Source organism: Scyliorhinus canicula, unplaced genomic scaffold, assembly GCF_902713615.1.
Source record: "Scyliorhinus canicula unplaced genomic scaffold, sScyCan1.1, whole genome shotgun sequence".
NCBI lineage: Eukaryota > Metazoa > Chordata > Chondrichthyes > Carcharhiniformes > Scyliorhinidae > Scyliorhinus > Scyliorhinus canicula.
In genome coordinates this window covers 537459-556524 of record NW_024055494.1, presented here as the reverse complement: position 1 = coordinate 556524, position 19066 = coordinate 537459, and the positions used below count along the sequence as shown (strand labels likewise).

At 45.8% G+C, this 19066-nt stretch overlaps 1 protein-coding gene and 1 long non-coding RNA gene across 2 annotated transcripts; both read left to right on the top strand.

Annotated features, from left to right (window-relative positions):
- Nucleotides 1-1036: 1036 nt before the first annotated feature.
- LOC119960270 (gastrula zinc finger protein XlCGF26.1-like) lies at nt 1037-14814 on the top strand. The gene is made up of 3 exons (XM_038788019.1): nt 1037-1469; nt 1741-2582; nt 12777-14814. Exons 2-3 carry the CDS (start codon nt 1828-1830, stop codon nt 13870-13872), a joined length of 1851 nt encoding a protein of 616 aa, XP_038643947.1. The 5' UTR covers nt 1037-1469; nt 1741-1827; the 3' UTR covers nt 13873-14814.
- LOC119960272 lies at nt 9484-12570 on the top strand. Its single transcript, XR_005459356.1, has 3 exons — nt 9484-9603; nt 11089-11200; nt 12471-12570. It is a non-coding gene; the product is annotated as an uncharacterized LOC119960272 (long non-coding RNA).
- Nucleotides 14815-19066: the final 4252 nt, after the last annotated feature.

Here is a 19066-nt window from a genome sequence, read left to right as displayed (position 1 = left end):
CCTGGTGAGTCAGACTGCCTGGTTATTACCATCACCCTCTTCACCAACTCCTGCTACTGATGTACCTTCACCTCGCAAATAACAACTAGTTCTGGACAATTACTAGCAACATCCGAAATCATTCAGAGTTTGGACTGGTGTGTGAGTGATTTCCTTTCTGCTGTGGAGAAGCTGTGTGTTTTTACTGAGAGTGTTACAACTAATGGAGCTTTCAGAATTGTGGTTGATTCTGTCAACAGATTCAAGGGCAATAATAATGATGATGTCCTCAGATTGATAGGCTAAATGCTGTGATGGTGTGGAGTTTGCACATTCTCCCGTGTTTGCATGGGTTTCGCCCCCACAACCGAAAGATGTGCAGGGTAGGTAGATTGGCCACGCTAAATTGTCCCTTAATTGAAAAAATGAATTGGGTATTCTAAAAGAAAACGGGCAAATCATTGTTTTCCACAGGGGTGAATGTGACTATGAACAATCCAATTGGAAAACAGCAGATACACATTGTTCTCACTCTGCCAGCAGGGCTGTGGGATTCAATGAAGAGATCTTCCAAAGAGCCAGTACAAGTCTAATGGGCCAAACGACTTCCATTCATGCAGTATCATTCTGTGAAACACTGAATATTCAGTATCAGGAATAGAGAGAGAAAGCGAGAGGGACCAGTGACGGCGCGATTGAACCCAGCCAGAGTCAGTACCATGAGAGGAGGTAAGAGAGGAAACAGCATAGAAGCTTGAACACCTCTGCGTGGTCACACAAGAGAACACTGAGAAAACGGAACATAGTAGATCACCAATTCACAATTTGAGATTTTTAATTAATTAATCTCAAATCGTAACAAAGTTATTTGGTTGAGTGTTTCGGATTTGATTGGTAGGACTATTACCAATCATTCCCTGCGGTTGTGAATGTGCCCTATTCACTCCACAGGAGGCCAGTGAGCAGGCGCAGTGCTGTATCCGGAGCATGCGCAGTGGTGTCACGGTGCTTGCGCAGTGGTGTCTCCGGTGCATGCGCAGTCGAGGCTGTATCTGGAGCATGCGCATTGTCACTTTGTTCGGAGCCCTGCCAGTGCGGGAGCGCCTTTGTGGTGGGTTAGAGTCGGTGGGGCGGAGTGAGTAATGGAGCTGTGAGTCCGGGTGGAGAGGGAACGGAGGCTTCATAAACACCTGGTACAGGCCCCACGGCCGGAATCAGATCCTGCATGTCCCGAGTTTGCAGCTGCGGAGCTTCTATCCGGGAAAGGCCCAGTTCCAGCGGCGCCATCTCCGTTCAATAGGGAGCGGGGCGCATGCGCGGTCATTTTGGCGGAGCAGCAGATTCAGGGTCCCGGTGACCAGGAGAGAAAATGTTTGAGTAAATGAAAGGTGCGAAATACGGGCGCCCTCTTTATGTGATATGGAGATGCCGGCGTTGGACTGGAGTGGACACGGTACAAAGTCTCACTACATCGGGTTAAAGTCCAACAGGTTTGTTTTGAATGGCTAGCTTTCGGAGCGCAGCTCCTTCCTCAGGTGAATGAGGAGAAATTTATTCCCTCAGAGGGTGGATAGTTTTTGCAATTTTCTTCCCCAGAGAACAGTGGAGGCTGCATCATTAAATATATTCGGAGCAGTGGGTGGAAAGTTACAGCATTTGGGGAATGAGATAGGAAAGCATGTTCCACAGTGTGAGTCGTTTGTCTGTTCTGAATTTGTGAGCTGTACTGACAGTGATGACAATTCTAATCTCCTTTAATAGAATATTAAAAGCAAGATCTGACGGCGTCATTCGGCCATTTTACGATCAGTGTGCCTGGAAAAGCACCGAGACACGGACACCAGCACTATGAGGAAACCATGGAAATGTGGAGATTGTGGGAAGGGATTCACTTTCCCATCTGAGCTGGAAACTCATCGACGTACTCACACTGGGGAGAGACCGTTCACCTGCTCTCATTGTGGGAAGGGATTTACTAATTCGTCTGACTTGTTGAGACATCATCGAGTTCACTCTGGGAAGAGCCCATTCACCTGCTCCATGTGTGGCAAAGGATTCAGAGATTCATCCAGCCTGCTAACACATCAGCGAGTTCATACCGGGGAGAAGCCATTTACCTGCTCAGTGTGTGGGAAGGGATTTACTAATTCATCCAACCAGCTGAGATATCAGCGAGTTCACACTGGGGAGAGACCATCCACCTGCTCCGAATGTGGGAAAGGATTCAGAGATTCATCCTGCCTAATGGCACATCAGCAAATTCACACTGGGGTGAGACCATTCACCTGCTTACTGTGTGGGAAGGGATTCACTAATTCATCCAACCTGCTGATACACCAGAGAGTTCACACTGGGGAGAGACCATTCTCCTGCTCTGTCTGTGGGAAGGGATTTACTATTTTATCCAACCTGCTGACACACCAGCGAGTTCACACTGGGGAAAGACCATTCACCTGCTCCGTGTGTGGCAAGGGATTTACCAATTCATCTAACTTGCTGACACACCAGCGAGTTCACACTGATGAGAAGCCGTTTATCTGCTCCGTGTGTGGGATAGGATTCAGAAATGCATCCCATCTGCGGAGGCACCAGCGAGTCCACAAGTAATTAGAGGGGTTGGATTCTGCTGTTAATCACAGCCAGGACTGAACCATGTTCACTCTGACATTTGGTGAACAGGGAAGGTCAGAGGGTTTCCCTCTGGACTGGTCGGTCTTCCAATTTTCACTCCAGTGGACTGATTCTCTTTGAGCAAGAGCACATTTCCACTGCAATGATCTGCAAATGCAGATATAGTACATTAATTTTATCCTGTTTAGTAAATAGTCTTTCGCCTACCGCAAAAGGTGTCCTGTCTTGTCTTTCATCCGTCCTCATTCCAAGTGTTGAGCGCTGTCTAGACAATCTTTCTCACTGATTTCTCCGCTGCTCTCACTGCCTGTCCCATCGAGAGGCCAGACCACATTCTGATACTATCCACCCAGGCCACTTTTGGGCTTTCCTTGTACACAGTTTCCAGGTGCCTGGCATTACCTCTTTGTCCAAACACTCCCTTCCTATTCACAACACATGTCCAAAATACGTGAGCTTCCTTGATATCACTGCCTCAAACTGGTTCCTCTGAACACCAGCTTTCTCCAGCACCCGCTCATTCGTCCACTTTGCCGACCATGACAGACAGAATATCCGTATGAGTCCTTTCAATTCAAACACTTTTATTGGAGCCTCGTCCGGCTTCTTGATGCTGCAGCTTTCACAGCCGCACATTGTCACCGGCCACACAAGGGCTTTCAGAAGATGAATGTTCATTGTAACCCAGATGCTGCGACTGCTCCACACTCTTTAAGTGAGATCACAACACCATGACCCTTCAGTCTGGCCTGAACATATTTGGTAGACTCTGGGGAGTGGGAAGTCAATACAGTTCCAAAAACAAGTAGCAGGATAGAGAGTAAAGAAATAGTCCGGAACCTAAGTTCAGGAACTGCAGCCAATGGCAAAATGCCAATAAGTATAAGGGTGGGACGGTGGCACAGTGGTTAGCACTGCTGTCTCATGGCACCAGGGACCCGGGTACGATCCAGGCCGCGGGTCACTGTCCGTGTGGAGTTTGCACATTCTCCTTGTATCTGCGTGGGCCTCACTTGACCAATCCCAAAAGATATGCAGTGTACGTGGATTGGCCATGTTAAATTGCCCCTTAATTGGGAAAATAATTGTGTACTCTAAATATTAAAAAAATTACTACCGTGAGTATACTGGTTAAACCAAAAGAGGTAAATAATAAACAAGTGAATAAAGCAACAGTGCTGAGGGGCATGTTGGGGGTCTCGCCGAAGTAAGAGTTCGACAAACTAATGCACGGAGTGTAAGGAATAAACTAGATGAGCTGCAGGTGCAAATTCAAATTAAAGATTATGATGCAGTAAGTATTACAGAGACATGGCTGTAGGACGGTCGGGACTGGGAACTAAATAAAGCTGATTATAAAGTTTACAGGAGGGACGGGGAAGATGGCAGAGAGGGCTGAGTAGCCTTACTGATTAGATATACTGTCTCCTCTATGGTGAGGGAGGATAAATGGAGGGAATGAATCCAGTGGAGAGCATATCGGTGGAACAGAAAAAGATCTAAAACTGTAATGGGTGTTGTGTATCGGTGCCCTGGTGCCAGTTCTGAGTGTTAGATTGTATAAATGCAGAAATTAGGCATGTGTGTATCAAAGGCAGAGTAGTATTAATGGGGGATTTTAACTGACACATAGATTGGGAGAGGCAGACAAGGAGCTGTCAGAAAGGTGGTAAATTTCTGGAATGTGTCCGGGATAGTTTCCTGCAACAATTTGATCCAGATGTAACAAGGGGACAGGCTATATTAGATTTAGTTCTGAGTAATGAATCAAATTTAATTAGTAGACTAACTGTGCGGGAACATTTATCAAAGAGTGATCACAACATGACTGAATACAATGTCGGGTTTAAAAGTGAAAAACACAAATCATATACTCGAATTTTAGACTTGGGTAAGGCTGATTTTAACGGAATGAGACAGAGACCGTCCACGGCAAACCGAGAACATCTGTTAATGGGTCAAACAACTGAAGATCTGTGGAGAATATTTAAAGAAACATTTAATGAGATACAGAGCAAGTGTATATCCCTTCACACAGAACAACAGCCATGGACAACTGAAGAAGTTTGGGACAGCAAAAAACTAAACGTGAGGGGTCACAAAAATGCAAAACATGCACAGGTCTGGACAAATGGGAGAGATGCAAAGACCAGCAAAGGATCACAAAGAAGATTATAAGAGCTAAAACGGATTATGAAAGGAAACTTGTAATGCACATCAAAATCAAAAAGCAGAGTTTTTATAATATGAAAGAAAAGTGGGTGGACAAGAGTAATACAGTCCCACTAAAAGCTGAAAATGGGGATATTGTCAGTGATCATGGGGAAATGGCAGACATGTTGAACAATTAGTTTGTCTCAGTGTTTACAGTTGAAAAGGAGGATATTTTTCTGGAAGTCCCATAAAAATGACTAGTCGGTAAAGAACAGGGATTTCATACAATTAACATAAGTATAGCCTCAGTAACTGGGCAATTAATGGCACTAAAGCGTGACAAATCCCCAGGACCTGACAGGTTCCATCTGAGGGTGTTAAAGGAAGTAGGGGAGCACATTGATGATACCCGGACTATAATCTTCCAGAGATCCCTCGATTCACGAATAGTCCCTCTGGATTGGAAAATTGCACATGTCACTCCACTTTTAAGAAGGGTGAAAGGGGTAAACCAGGGAATTACAGACGGTGTAGCCGAACATCTGTGGTGGGGAAATTGCTGGAGTCTATAATCAGGAATGGGTAGCTGGGGGCAGCACGGTGGCCTAGTGGTTAGCACAGCCGCCTCACAGCGCTGAGGTCCCAGGTTCGATCCCGGCTCTGGGTCACTGTCCGTGTGGAGTGTGCACATTCTCCCCGTGTCTGCGTGGGTTGTGCCCCCACAACCCAAAAATGTGCAGAGTAGGTGGATTGGCCACACTAAATTGCCCCTTAATTGGAAAAATTGGGTAATCTAAATTTATTTTTTTAAAAAGGAATGGGTAGCTGAACAGCTCAAAAAACTTTGGTCAATCAGGGGACCCAGCATGGATTCATGAAGGGAAAGTCATGCCTGCACATGAACACTCAGTTTGGGTTCCATCAAGGTAAATTGGCTCCTGACCTCATTACAGCCTTGATTCAAACACGACAAAAGAGCTGAATGCCAGAGTTGAGATGCGAGTGACTGCCCTTGACAGCAAGGAGCCTGAGCAGAACTGGAGTGAATGGAATCGGGGGAATACTCGCCGCTGGTTGGAGTCATACCCGGTACAACGGAAGATGATTATGGTGGTTGGAGGTCAATCATCTCCGCTCCAGGACATCACTACAGGAGTTCCTCAGGGTAGTGTCCTTGGCCCAACCATCTTCAGCTGCTTCATCAATTAACTTCCTTCCATCATATGGTCAAAAGTTGGTACGCTCGTAGATGACTTCAAAATGTTCATCACCATTTGTGACTTCTCAGAAAATGAAGCAATCCATGTTCAAATGCAGCAAAAACTGGGCAATATCGAGGCTTGCGGTGACAAGTGGCAAGTTACATTCACACCACACCATCTCCTACAAGAGAGGATCTATCCATCACCCCTTGATATTCAATGGCATTACCATCACTGAATCCTCCAAAATCAACATCATGGGGGTTACTTTTGATCAGAAACTGAACTGGACTAGCAATATTAATAATGTGGCTACCAGAGCAGGTCAAAGGCTAGGAATCCTACGGGAATTAACTCGCCTCCTGCCATCCCCCTCTCCTCCACACCCCTTAAAGCCTGTCCACCATATACAAGGCACAAGTCAAGAATATAATGGAATATTCTCCACTTGCCTGGATTAGTGCAGCTCTAACAACACTAAAGAACCTCAACACCATCCAGGACAAAGGAGCCTGCTTGACTGCTCCCCCTTCCACCAACATTCAATCCCTCCATCACCGACGAACAGTGGCAGCCGTGTGTACCATCTACAAGATGCACTGCAATAACTCGCTAAGGTTCCTTCGGCAGCACCTTCCAAACCCACAACACTACCATCCAGAAGGACAAGAGCAGCAGATACCTGGGATCCCACCATCTGGAGGTTCCCTTCCAAGTCACTTGCCATTCCGACTTGGAAATATAAAGACGTTCCTTCACAGTCGCTAGGCCAAAATCCTGGAACTCCTCTCTAACAACACTGTGGGTGTACCTACACGTCAGGTACTGCAGCAGTTCAAGAAGGCAGCTCACCATCGCCTTCTGAAAGGCAACTAGGGATGTACAATAAATGTTGGCCTAACCAGCAACACCCACATCCGGTAAATTAATTTTATAAAATCTTATTGAATTTTTTGAAGATGTGACGAAGGTAGTGGACAGTAGAATGTTTATGGATTTTATTTATATGAACTTCCAGAAGACATTTGACAAAGTTCCACATAAGAGACTTAACTAAAGTGGAAGGCCCGGGGGTAGTGTCTTGGTTGGGTGACCTGTACGACTTCCTGTGATTAGAGAAGAGAAGATAAAGTATGAGTTAAGCGGCTCTTCAGGGGGGTTAGAGGAAAGCTGAGGAATGTTTGTGACCGTGTTTGAGGGGCTGTTCGTTGCGGGGGAGGGGTGGGTGGGGGGGGGGGGGGTGAAAAAGCAGAAAAATCTGTACAGACTGCACAGTTGATTGTTGGGAAGTACATTTAAGAGGTGTTTGTTTGCTGTAACCTGTTTTGATACATGTAATAAAATACATTTAAAATAAAATAAAGTGGAAGGCCATGAAGTTGAGGCAAAATTATTTACATGGTTAGGAAATTGTTTAGCTGACAGGCGAACAAGAGTGGGGATAATTGGTAAGTATTCTAATTGCTAGGATGTGACTAGTGGTGTACCACAGGGATCTGTGTTGGGGCCTCAATTATTCACACTATTCATTAATAACTTCAATGATGGCATGGAAAGACATGAACCAAATTTGCTGATGGTACAATGTTAGGTGACATTGTAGACAGTCCAGATGATTGCATAAAATTGCAAGGAGATAGTGACAGACTTGCTGAATGAGCAAAAGTGTGGCAGATTGAATTTAATGTCAGCAAGTTTCAGGTTACCCATTTTGGACCGAAAAGGATGGAGCAGAGTACTATCTAAATGGATAGAGATTACATAGAGTTTGTGTCCAAATAGACTTGGGGTTAAGGTGCACAGATCCTTAAAATGCCATGAACAAGTGCAGAAAATGATCAAAAAGGCTAATCGAATGCTAGCCTTTATATCTTGAGGATTGGAGTACAAAGACACAGAACTTATGATGCAACTATACAAAACCCTGTTTAGACCCCACTTGGAATACTGTGAGCAGTTCTGACACCACTCCTCAGGAAGGATATATTAGCGTTGAAGGGAGAGCAACATAGGTTTACATTAATGATACCTGGACTACAGAGGTTAAGTTACACGAGAGATTACACAAATTATGCATATTTTTCATGAATTTAGAAAGTTAAGGGGTGATCTGATCAAAGTATTCAAGACAGGGAAAGACAGAGTAGATAAAAATAAACTAACTATCGCACGGCAGTTCGAAAACTAGGGGCAGAGTCCAGGAATTCGGGCTAGACAGTTCAGGAGAGGTGTTTGGAAACACCTCTTCACTCAAAGGTTCATGGTAGCACAGTGGGTAGTATTGTTGCTTCACAGCTCCAGGGTCTCGGGTTCGATTCCCTGGCTTGGGTCACTGTCTGTGTGGAGTCTGCACGTTCTCCCTGTGTACGCATGGGTTTCCTCCAAGTGCTCCGGTTTCCTCCCACAAGTCCCAAAAGACGTGTTGTTAGGTTATTTGGACATTCTGAATTCTCCCTCAGTGTGCCCGAACAGGCACCGGAATGTGATGACTAGGGTTTTTTCACAGTAACTTCACTGTAGTGTTAATGTGACAATAAAGATTATTAAATTAAATTAGTTTGGTAAATGTTTGGAACTCCCTCCCACAAACAGCAGTTGCGGCTAGAACAGTTATTAATTTTAAATCTGAGATAGATTTTTGTTAAGCAAAGATATTCAGGGATATTAACAAAGGGCAGGTGTATGGAATTAGGCCACAGATCAACCATGATCTCATTAAATGGTGACACAGGCTTGAGGGGCTGAATGGCCTACTCCTGTTCTTATGACTTTTAAAAGATCTAGAACAGACATCGTGGGCCAAATAATTTCCATCTGTACTGTATCATTCTACAAAACAGTGAATATTCAGTATCATAGACAGGGATCACTGACTGTGATTGGAGCTAGCCAGAGTCAGCACCATCAGTGGAAGAGAGAGAGAGGGAAACGCATAAAAGCCGGAAAACCTCTGCTTGCACGCAATGGAGAACGTTCAGAAATCATAGAATTTAAATCGTAGAATTTACAGTTCAGATGGAGACCATTCATCCCAGGAAGTCTGCACCGGCCGTTGGAAAGAGCACTCTACTTAAGCTCACACCTCCACCCTATCCCCGTAACACCACCTAACCTTTTGAAATGAAATGAAAATCGCTTATTGTCACAACTAGGCTTCAAATGAAGTTACTGTGAAAAGCTTCTCATTGCCACATTCCGGCGCCTGTTCGGGAGGCTGGTATGGGAATTGAACCGTGCTGCTGGCCTGCTTTAAAAGCCAGCGATTTAGCCTTGTGCTAAACCAGCCCCGTTTCGGCACTAAGGGGAAATTTAGCCCCATATGGAACATAGCAGATCACCAATTCACAATCTGAGATTTTTATATTAATTTATCTCAATTGGTAACAAAGTTATTTTCGAGCTGTCAATGGTACGGCTATTACCCAACATTCCTGGCGGCTGTGAATGTGTCCTATTCACTCGACAGGAGCCGGTGCGCAGGCGCAGTGCTGTACTCGGAGCATGCGCAGTGTCACTTTTCTGGGAGCCCTGCCAGTGCGGGAACGGTTTATTTTTCTGCAAGTGTGAGTCGGGGCGGAGAGAGGAATGGAGCCGGGTACCGCGGGTGGAGAGGGAGCGGTGGTTTCATCAATACCAGGTGCAGGCCCCAAGGCCGGAATAAGATCTTGCAGGTCGCGCGTTTGCAGCTGTGGAGCTTTTATCCGGGATCAGGCCCAGTTCCGCGGCCGCCATCTTCTTTCAGCGGGGAGCAGAGCGCATGCGCGGACATCCTGCTGACAATGGAGAGAATCAGAATCCCGGCAGAAGGAGCCATTCGGCCCGTCCAGTCTGCATCCACCCTGGGAAAGAACAACTTGCCCACGCCCCCACCCTATACCCATAACTCACTTAATCATTTGGGCAGCACGGTAGCCTGGTGGTTAGCATAAATGCTTCACAGCTCCAGGGTCCCAGGTTCGATTCCCGGCTGGGTCACTGTCTGTGCGGAGTCTGCACGTCTTCCCCGTGTGTGCGTGGGTTTCCTCCGGGTGCTCCGGTTTCCTCCCACAGTCCAAAGATGTGCGGGTTAGGTGGATTGGCCATGCTAAATTTCCCGTAGTGTCCTAAAAAGTAAGGTTGGGGGGGGGGGCGGTTGTTGGGTTACGGGTATAGGGTGGATACGTGGGTTTGAGTAGGGTGATCATTGCTCGGCACAACATCGAGGGCCGAAGGGCCTGTTCTGTGCTGTACTGTTCTATGTTCTATGACACTAAGAGGAAATTTAGCATGGCCAACCCAGTTAAACTGCATTTCTTTGGTCTGGCAGAGCTTCAGGGTTCCAGTGACCAGGAGAGAAATGTTTGTCTCATTGAGAAAGGTACAGGTTAAAGGCCGCTATCTTTAGAGGAGGGAGGTTCTGTCGGGCACATGTGCAGCCATCCCAATAACAGAAGGATAAGATCAGAATTTGAAGCAGAAAGAGGCCACTTGGACAATCAAGGCTGCTCTGCCATTCAGTAAACTCGTGTCTCATCTGATCATAGTCTTAACTCTATTTTCCCCTGGCCCCATCCTCCCTAACATTTTGACTGCCTTGTAGGTAAAAATGGTGCATAACACAACCTTTAATATACTCAATGGCACAGCCTCCTCTGCTCACTGGGGGAGAGAATTCCACCGGCTACTGGTCCTCTGAAAGAAGCAATTGCTCCTCATCAAACTGTCCCTGCAATTCTTGATTCACTATTGAGAGGAAACATCTTTTCAGGACTTACCCTGCCAACTTCCCTCAGAATCTTATATATGCTTCAGTAAGATAACGTCTCATTTAACTAAATGGCAATGAGTATATGTAACCTGCCCAACCTTTCCTCATAAAACAAATCCCTTCATGTGAGGAATCAACTCAGCGAATCTTTCCCAACCTGCTTCCAATGTAAGCAGATCCCAGTTCACGTAATCCAGTGCTAGGAAACAGGAGGAGGGAATGTTATGAATTTATATACTGGATTGACTGGATTTTGGAAACTTGTTTTACAGGGGTTTAGAAGAGGAGGATTTTCACATAGCAATCTGAAGTCAGAAAAAAATGTTTCTCTCTTAATTTCTAACCACAACTGACAATTGTAATCTCTTTTTATAGTCAGGAGCTTTGAAGACTGCGATTTCCTCTGATTCCAGTGCTTCTGATAGCTCTCCAGCTGCAGGCTCCAGCAGGAGATTTTAAATTTGAAAATGGTGAAATTGTTCCAGAGGTGAGAATTGTTGAACATTCATAATTTAGAGTTTTTAGTGTTGTGCTTTGTTATCTGTGCTCAGGTTCCAGGGCTCTGGGGCAGGTTTGGCTCCTTTACTGTGGATCTGAATCCATGTTCACCCATTGCTCTGTTTCAGCTCTGCCCTCACTGAACACCTCTCTGCCATTGTTTAACTTCTTTTTCCTCTAATAGTGGGTTTTTTTTTAACTATGTTTGGTATTTTACTGTTATCTGGGTGGATATTGCTTGTGAAAGTTGGTCTCTGGCCTCCTGGAGAGTTCCTTTTTCCACAGAATCATTGAAATATTACAGTACAGGTGAAGGCCATTCAGCCCATCATGCCTATGCTCTTTGCAAGAACTAATCAGCCTCTCCCGCTCTCCTGCTCTTTCCTCATATCCCTGCAGGTTTTTTTCTTTCCAGGGTCTTGGACAATTCCCTTTGTTTTGTTGTTTCAGTCTGGCTGGAGTGGAGATGGAGGAGAAGCTTCTGGGTTTAACCCTGAGGACTTTGTACCCCAGTTTGGAGCAATGATTTCAGATTTGAAATTGTCAAGGGAGTAGATTCCAAGGGAGATTGGGTTATAAACTGACATTTAGGAACACGTTTTCCTGGAGGTGATTTTGATCTGTTTTATATGTACATATTTTGTCAGATTTATTCTTGGGATTTGGGTGTCACCAACAAGACAGCAGCAAATATTGCCAATCCCCAGTTATCTATGGAGAAGATGATGTTTTGCCTTCTTCAACCATGCAGTCCGTGTTGTGAAAGGACTCAAACAATGTTGTTAGATAAGGAGTTACAGGATTTACACCCAGCCATGATGCAGCAATGCCATCATCTCTCTTCACCCATAGTGGGCAAACTCTTTTTTTTTCCAGAAAACATTTTATTGTAGCATTTAAAATTTTCACAATTTAACACATTAACATTTCTTAAACAGTCGCGTGGGCCAACACATGTGTGTGTGTATATATACATATAAAAAAGAAAAAAGAATCCAAAGAAAAAACACAACGTCCCCAACTGCCCACGCGTGTCCAAACTCTTGTACAGCCCCTGACCGGGTGGCAGGTTCCCTTGTCTGAAGGACATCATTGAGCCAGTTGGGTTTTTATGACAATCCAGCAGTTTTCATGGTCACTTTTTCCCAGTGCTGGCCCCACAAATGACCAGAATCATTCGGCTCAATTTCACCACCTGCCTTTGTGTTCTTGTGGATTCGCTCTCACTCCCTTTTTTCTGTTTTAAATCAATTTCACAGGGTATTACAAGGGGACAGTTTGCAGTCTGGTCAGGGGCTGGTTTAGCACAACGGGCTAAAGAGCTGGCTTGTAAAGCAGAATATGGCCAGTCACGTGAGTTCAATTCCTGTACCAGCCTCCCCGAACGCGACTAGGGGCTTTTCACAGTAACTTCATTTGAAGCCTACTTGTGACAATAAGCGATTTTCATTTCATTTCAGGAAACTGAAACCAACATCACATCAGGATCAGGCGGAGTTGCCTATTTTATTATAACCTGAATGTGATCGGATTTTAAATATGGAAGAAAAAAGCACCGTTCACAGTGAAGAGAAACCGTACAAGTGTTCTGTGTGTGGGCGAGGCTTCAACCAGTCATCAAGCCTCTCAAGACACAAGCGCAGTCACAACAGGGAGAAGTTGTGGAAATGTCGAGACTGTGGGAAAGGATTCACTCATTTATCTGCGCTACAGAATCACCAGCGAGTTCATACTGGGGAGAGACCATTCATTTGTTCCGAGTGTGGGAAGGGATTCACTCGGTCAGCCACCTTGCTGAATCATCGGCGAGTTCACACTGGGGAGAGGTCGTTCACCTGCTCCGAGTGTGGGAAGGGATTCACTCAGTCATCCCACCTGCTAACACACCAGCGAGTTCACACTGGGGAAAAGCCGTTCACCTGCTCCAAGTGTGGGAACAAATTCACTCAGTCATCCCACCTGCTGATACACCAGAGAGTACACACTGGGGAAAAGCCGTTCACCTGCTCTGAGTGTGGGAAAGGATTCGCTCGGTCATCCCACCTGCTGAGACACCGGCGGGTTCACAGTGGAGAGAGACCATTCACCTGCTCCGAGTGTGGGAAGGCATTCACTCAGTCCGGCAGCCTGCATTTACACAAACTCACTCACACTGGGGAGAGACCTTTCACCTGCTCAGAGTGTGGGAAGGGATTCACTCGGTCATCCGACCTGCTGATACACCAGCGGGTTCACACTGGCGAGAGACCTTTTAAATGCGCAGACTGCGGGAAGTGCTATAAAAGTTCTGGACAATTGATGTCCCATCAACGTGTTCACACTGACGAGAGACCGTTCAGGTGCTCTCACTGTGGCACTGGGTTTAGACGATCAACATACCTGACTGTACATCAACAAACTCACACTGGAGAGAGACCGTTCACCTGCCCCGTATGTGGGAAGAGATTCAATGATTTATCCACTCTTCTGAAACACAAGCGCGTGCACACTGGGGAGAGGCCATTCACCTGCTCTGAGTATGGGAAGGGATTCACTCAGTCAGCTAACCTGCTCACACACCAGCAAATTCACACTGGAGAGTGGCCATTCACCTGCTCCGACTGTGGGAAAGGATTCATTGAGTTATCCAATCTGCTGAGACACCAATGTGTTCACAAGTAACTACTGTGATTTGATTTTGCTCTTCCCCCGACGGACTGGTTCCTGATCTTGTCCGTTCTTATCACTCCACACATCCATCTCAGCATCTAAATCTCATTCTTATCCAGTAGTTGTTCCTCTCTTCTTGATGTAGTCCAAGTTCCTGCACGATATAACAAGGCCAGTCTCACAGTTGTCTTATTGATTCTTCCTTTTCAGTTTCAATGACAATTTTCTGTCACATAACATTCCATCGCACTTCTTCCAATTGCTCCAACCAGAGCTCATCTGATTCTTCATTTCCAAACTTCCATCTTCTCTCAGATACTAGAAGCTACTCACTTTCTCCAAATCTTCACCCATAATCTTTACACCTTCACTCTGATCCCCTTCCCTAATCCCAATCTCAGCCCATAACTCCAAATCTTCACCCATAATCTTTACACCTTCACTCTGATCCCCTTCCCTAATCCCAGTCTCAGCCCATCAATTGGGTCTTTGGTTCGCTGATGACTTTGAGGGGGTGCATGGTGACACAGTGGTTAGCACTGCTGCCTCACAGCGCAGACCCACCACGACTCCGGCCTTGGATAAATGTCTGTGCATTTCTCCCCGTGTCTAGGTGGGTTTCCTCCAGGTGCTCTGGTTCCGTCCCAACAGTCAAAATATGTCTAGGTTAGGTGGATTTGCCATGATCGATGCGTGGGCTTATGGGGATAGAGTGGGAGAGTGGGCCTCAGTAGAGGGTCCTTGCAGACTCGATGGGCCGAATGGCTTCCTGCACTGTAGGGATTCTATGATTCTAAGTCTGTCATCCTTACCTGGTCCACACAGTCTTGAAACGTTATATAACGTTAGCTATGTTAGACGTTAGATATGTCAGGAATAAAAGAATGACGAGGGTAAGAGTAGGGCCAGTCAAGGACAGTAGTGGGAAGTTGTGCGTGGAGTCCGAGGAGATAGGAGAGATGCTAAATGAGTATTTTTTGTCTGTATTCACACAGGAAAAAGACAAAGTCATCGAGGAGAATACTGAGATACAGGTTACTAGACTAGAAGGGCTTGAGGTTCATAAGGAGGAGGTGTTATCGATTCTGGAAATGTGAAAATAAATAGGTCCCTTGGGCCGGATGGGATTTATCCTAGGATTCCCTGGGAAGCTAGGGAGGAGATTGCTGAGCCTTTGATCTTTAAGTCATCTTTGTCTACAGGAATAGTGCCAGAGGACTGGAGGATAGCAAATGTTTTCCCCTTGTTCAAGAAGGGGAGTAGAGATAACCCCGGTAACTATAGACCAGTGAGCCTTACTTCTGTTGTGGGAAAAGTCTTAGAAAGGTTTATAAGAGATAGGATGTATAATCATCTGGAAAGGAATAATTTGATTAGAGATAGTCAACATGGTTTTGTGAAGGGTAGGTCGTGCCTCACAAACTTCATTGAGTTCTTCGAGAAGGTGACCAAACAGGTGGATGAGGGTAAAGCAGTTGATGTGTATATGGATTTCAGTAAAGCATTTGATAAGGTCCCCCACGGTAGGCTATTGCAGAAAATACAGAGGCATGGGATTCAGGGTGATTTAGCAGTTTGGATCAGAAATTGGTTAGCTAATAGAAGACAAGGGGTGGTGGTTGATGGGAAATGTTCTGACTGGTGTCCAGTTACTAGTGGTGTACCACAAGGATCTGTTTTGGGGCCGCTGCTGTTTGTCATTTTTATAAATGACCTGGAGGAGAGCGTAGAAGGATGGGTGAGTAAATTTGCAGATGACACTAAAGTCGGTGGAGTTGTGGACAGTGCAGAAGGATGTGACAAGTTACAGAGGGACATAGATAAGCTGCAGAGCTGGGCTGACAGGTGGCAAATGGAGTTTAATGCAGAAAAGTGTGAGGTGATTCATTTTGGAAGGAATAACAGGAAGTCAGAGTACTGGGCTAATGGTAAGATTCTTGGTAGTGTGGACGAGCAGAGAGATCTCAGTGTCCATGTCCATAGATCCCTGAAAGTTGCCACCCAGGTTAAGAGGGTTGTTAAGAAGGCGTACGGTGTGTTAGCTTTTATTGGTAGAGGGATTGAGTTTCGGAGCCATGAGGTCATGTTGCAGTTGAACAAAACTCTGGTGCGGCCGCATTTGGAGTATTGCGTGCAGTTCTGGTCGCCACATTATAGGAAGGATGTGGAAGCACTGGAAAGGGTGCAGAGGAGATTTGCAAGGATGTTGCCTGGTATGGAGGGAAGATCTTATGAGGAAAGACTGAAGGACTTGAGGCTGTTTTCGTTAGAGAGAAGGTTAAGAGGTGTCTTCATTGAGGCATACAAGATGATCAGAGGATTAGATAGGGTGGACATTGAGAGCCTTTTTCCTCGGATGGTGATGTCCAGCACGAGGGGACATAGCTTTAAATTGAGGAGAGATAGATATAGGACAGATGTCAGAGGTAGGTTCTTTACTCAGAGAGTAGTAAGGGCGTGGAATGCCCTGCCTGCAACAGTAATGGACTCGCCAACACTAAACGCATTTAAATGGTCATTGGATAGGCATATGGACGATAAGGAAATAGTATAGAGGGACTTTAGAGGGGTTTCACAGGACGGCGCAACATCGAGGGCCGAAGGGCCTGTACTGTGCTGTAATGTTCTATGTTCTACGTTAACCTTTTCTCTCTCCAGCATTTTCTGGTTTTATTTCTGATTTCCAGCATCCGCAGTATTTTGCTTTTATTTAATACAATCGTTTTGTCACAAAGAACAATACAGCAGAGGAACAGGCCCTTCGGCCCTCCAATCCTGCGACAATCACGTGTCCTATCTAGACTTGTATCCTTCTGTACCCCGTCTGCTTGTGTACCTATCCAGATAAGTCTTAAAGGTCGCTAACGTATCTCCCTCAACCACCTCACTTGGCAGTGCATTCCAGGCCACCACCACCCACTGTATAAAAAAACTTCCCTCGCACATCTCCACTGAACCTTTGCACCCTCACCTTGAACTTGTGCCCACTTGTAATTGTCATTTCCGCCCTGGGAAAAAGCCCCCAACTGTTCACTCTATCTATACCCCTAATTACTTTCTAAACTTCTATCAGGTCGTCCCTGAGCCTCCATCTCTATGGGGAGAACAATCTCAGTTTATTCAATCTCTCCTCATAGGTAATACCGTCCATACTAGGCAACATCCTGGTAAACCTTTTCTGAACTCTCTCCAAAGCCTCCACGTCCTTCTAGTAGTGCAGTGACCAGAATTGGGACACAATATTCCAAATGTAACCTAACCAACATTCTATGTAATTGTAACATAATTTTCAAGCTTTTATACTCGATACCCCGTCCTATGAAGGCAAGCATGCTGTCTGCTTTTTTCACCACCGTTTCCACCTGTGCTGCCACTTGTAAGGATTTGTGGACCTGCACGCCCAGATCTCTTTGTGTCTATGCTCCTGATGGTTCTTTCATTGATTTTATAGTTGCCACCTGAATTAAATCTACCAGAATGCATCACCTCGCATTTGTCAGGGTTAAAATCCATCTGCCATTTCTCTTCCCAATTTTGCAGCCTATCTATATCCTGTTGTATTCTCTGACAATCTTCATCACTGCAATCTCCTGCAATCTTAGTATCATCCGCAAACTTGCTAATCAGACCCGCTACGTTTCCTTCCAAGTCATCCTTCTCGGGGCAGCACGGTAGCTTAGTGGGTAGCACAGTTGCTTCACAGCTCCAGGGTCCCAGGTTCGATTCCCGGCTGGGTCACTGTCTGTGCGGAGTCTGCACGTTCTCTCCGTGTCTGCGTGGGCTTCCTCCGGGTGCTCCGGTTTCCTCCCACAGTCCAAAGATGTGCAGGTTAGGTGGATTGGCCATGCCAAATTGCCCTTGGTGTCCAAAAAGGTTAAGTGGGGGTTACTGGGTTACGAGGATAGGGTAGATAGGTGGGCTTGTGTAGAGTGCTCTTTGTAAGGGCTGGTGCAGACTCGATGGGCTGAATGGCTTCCTTCTGCACTGTAAATTCTATGATTTATATATATTACAAAGATGTGGAGATGCTGGCGTTGGACTGGGGTAAGCACAGTAAGAAGTCTTACAACACCAGGTTAAAGTCCAACAGGTTTGTTTCAAACACGAGCTTTCGGAGCGCAGCTCCTTCCTCAGGTGAATGGAGAGGTATGTTCCAGAAACATTTACATAGACAAAGTCAGAGATGCTGGACAATGCTTGGAATGCGAGCATTTGCAGGTAATCAAATAATTACAGATCCAGGGAGAGGGATAATCACAGGTTAAAGAGGTGTGAATTGTCTCAAGCCAGAACAGTTGGTAGGATTTTGCCGGTCCAGGCCAGATGGTGGGGGATGAATGTAATGTGACATGAATCCAAGATCCCGGTTGAGGCCGCACTCATGCGTGCGGAACTTAGCTATAAGTTTCTGCTCGGCAATTCTGTGTTGTCGCGTGTCCTGAAGACCACCTTGGAGAACGCTTACCCAGAGATCAGAGGCTGAATGCCCTTGACTGTTGAAGTGTTCCCCGACTGGAAGGGAACATTCCTGCCTGGTGATTGTCGCACGATGCCCGTTCATTCGTTGTCACAGTGTCTGCATGGTCTTGCCAATGCCAATGGACTTTAACCTGGTGTTGTAAGACTTCTTACTATATTACAAAGAGCAGAGGTCCCAGAACGGATCCCTGCGGAACACCACTAGCTACAGACCTCCATTCGGAAAAACACCCTTCCACTGCTACCCTCTCTTCTATGGCCAAGCCAGTTCTAGATCCATCCAGCTCGTTACATTGACCTTCCTGATATTTCTCTGTTATTAGTCTCAAGACGTACCTTTGGGGATCTGTTTCTGTCGATGTTAATCAACTTGGTCCTAATCAGATGTGTTCATATTCTCGATAATGGGCAAATAAATCAGCTTTGTGTTGAATAGCCAGTGTCAATCATTTTAATATCTCTAATACAAGTTAGTTCCTTTTGAAGAGCTCTCCCTCTCCCCTGTCTCCTTCATCCTCAGCAGTAACAAAGGGTGTGAGGAGCTGATGGAGCTTCTTTGTCACTAAGATTGAGACAATCTGATCTGCTGCTTCCCTCCCTTCCACTAGCCCAGCAGTTCAAAATTGCTCTGAAGATCTGCTCAGCTCTGGCCCTGAACTGACGTCTTTCTTTAGTTTCTCTCCATCTCTCCTCCAGAGCTCATAGTGTCCCTGAGACCCACCGTCCA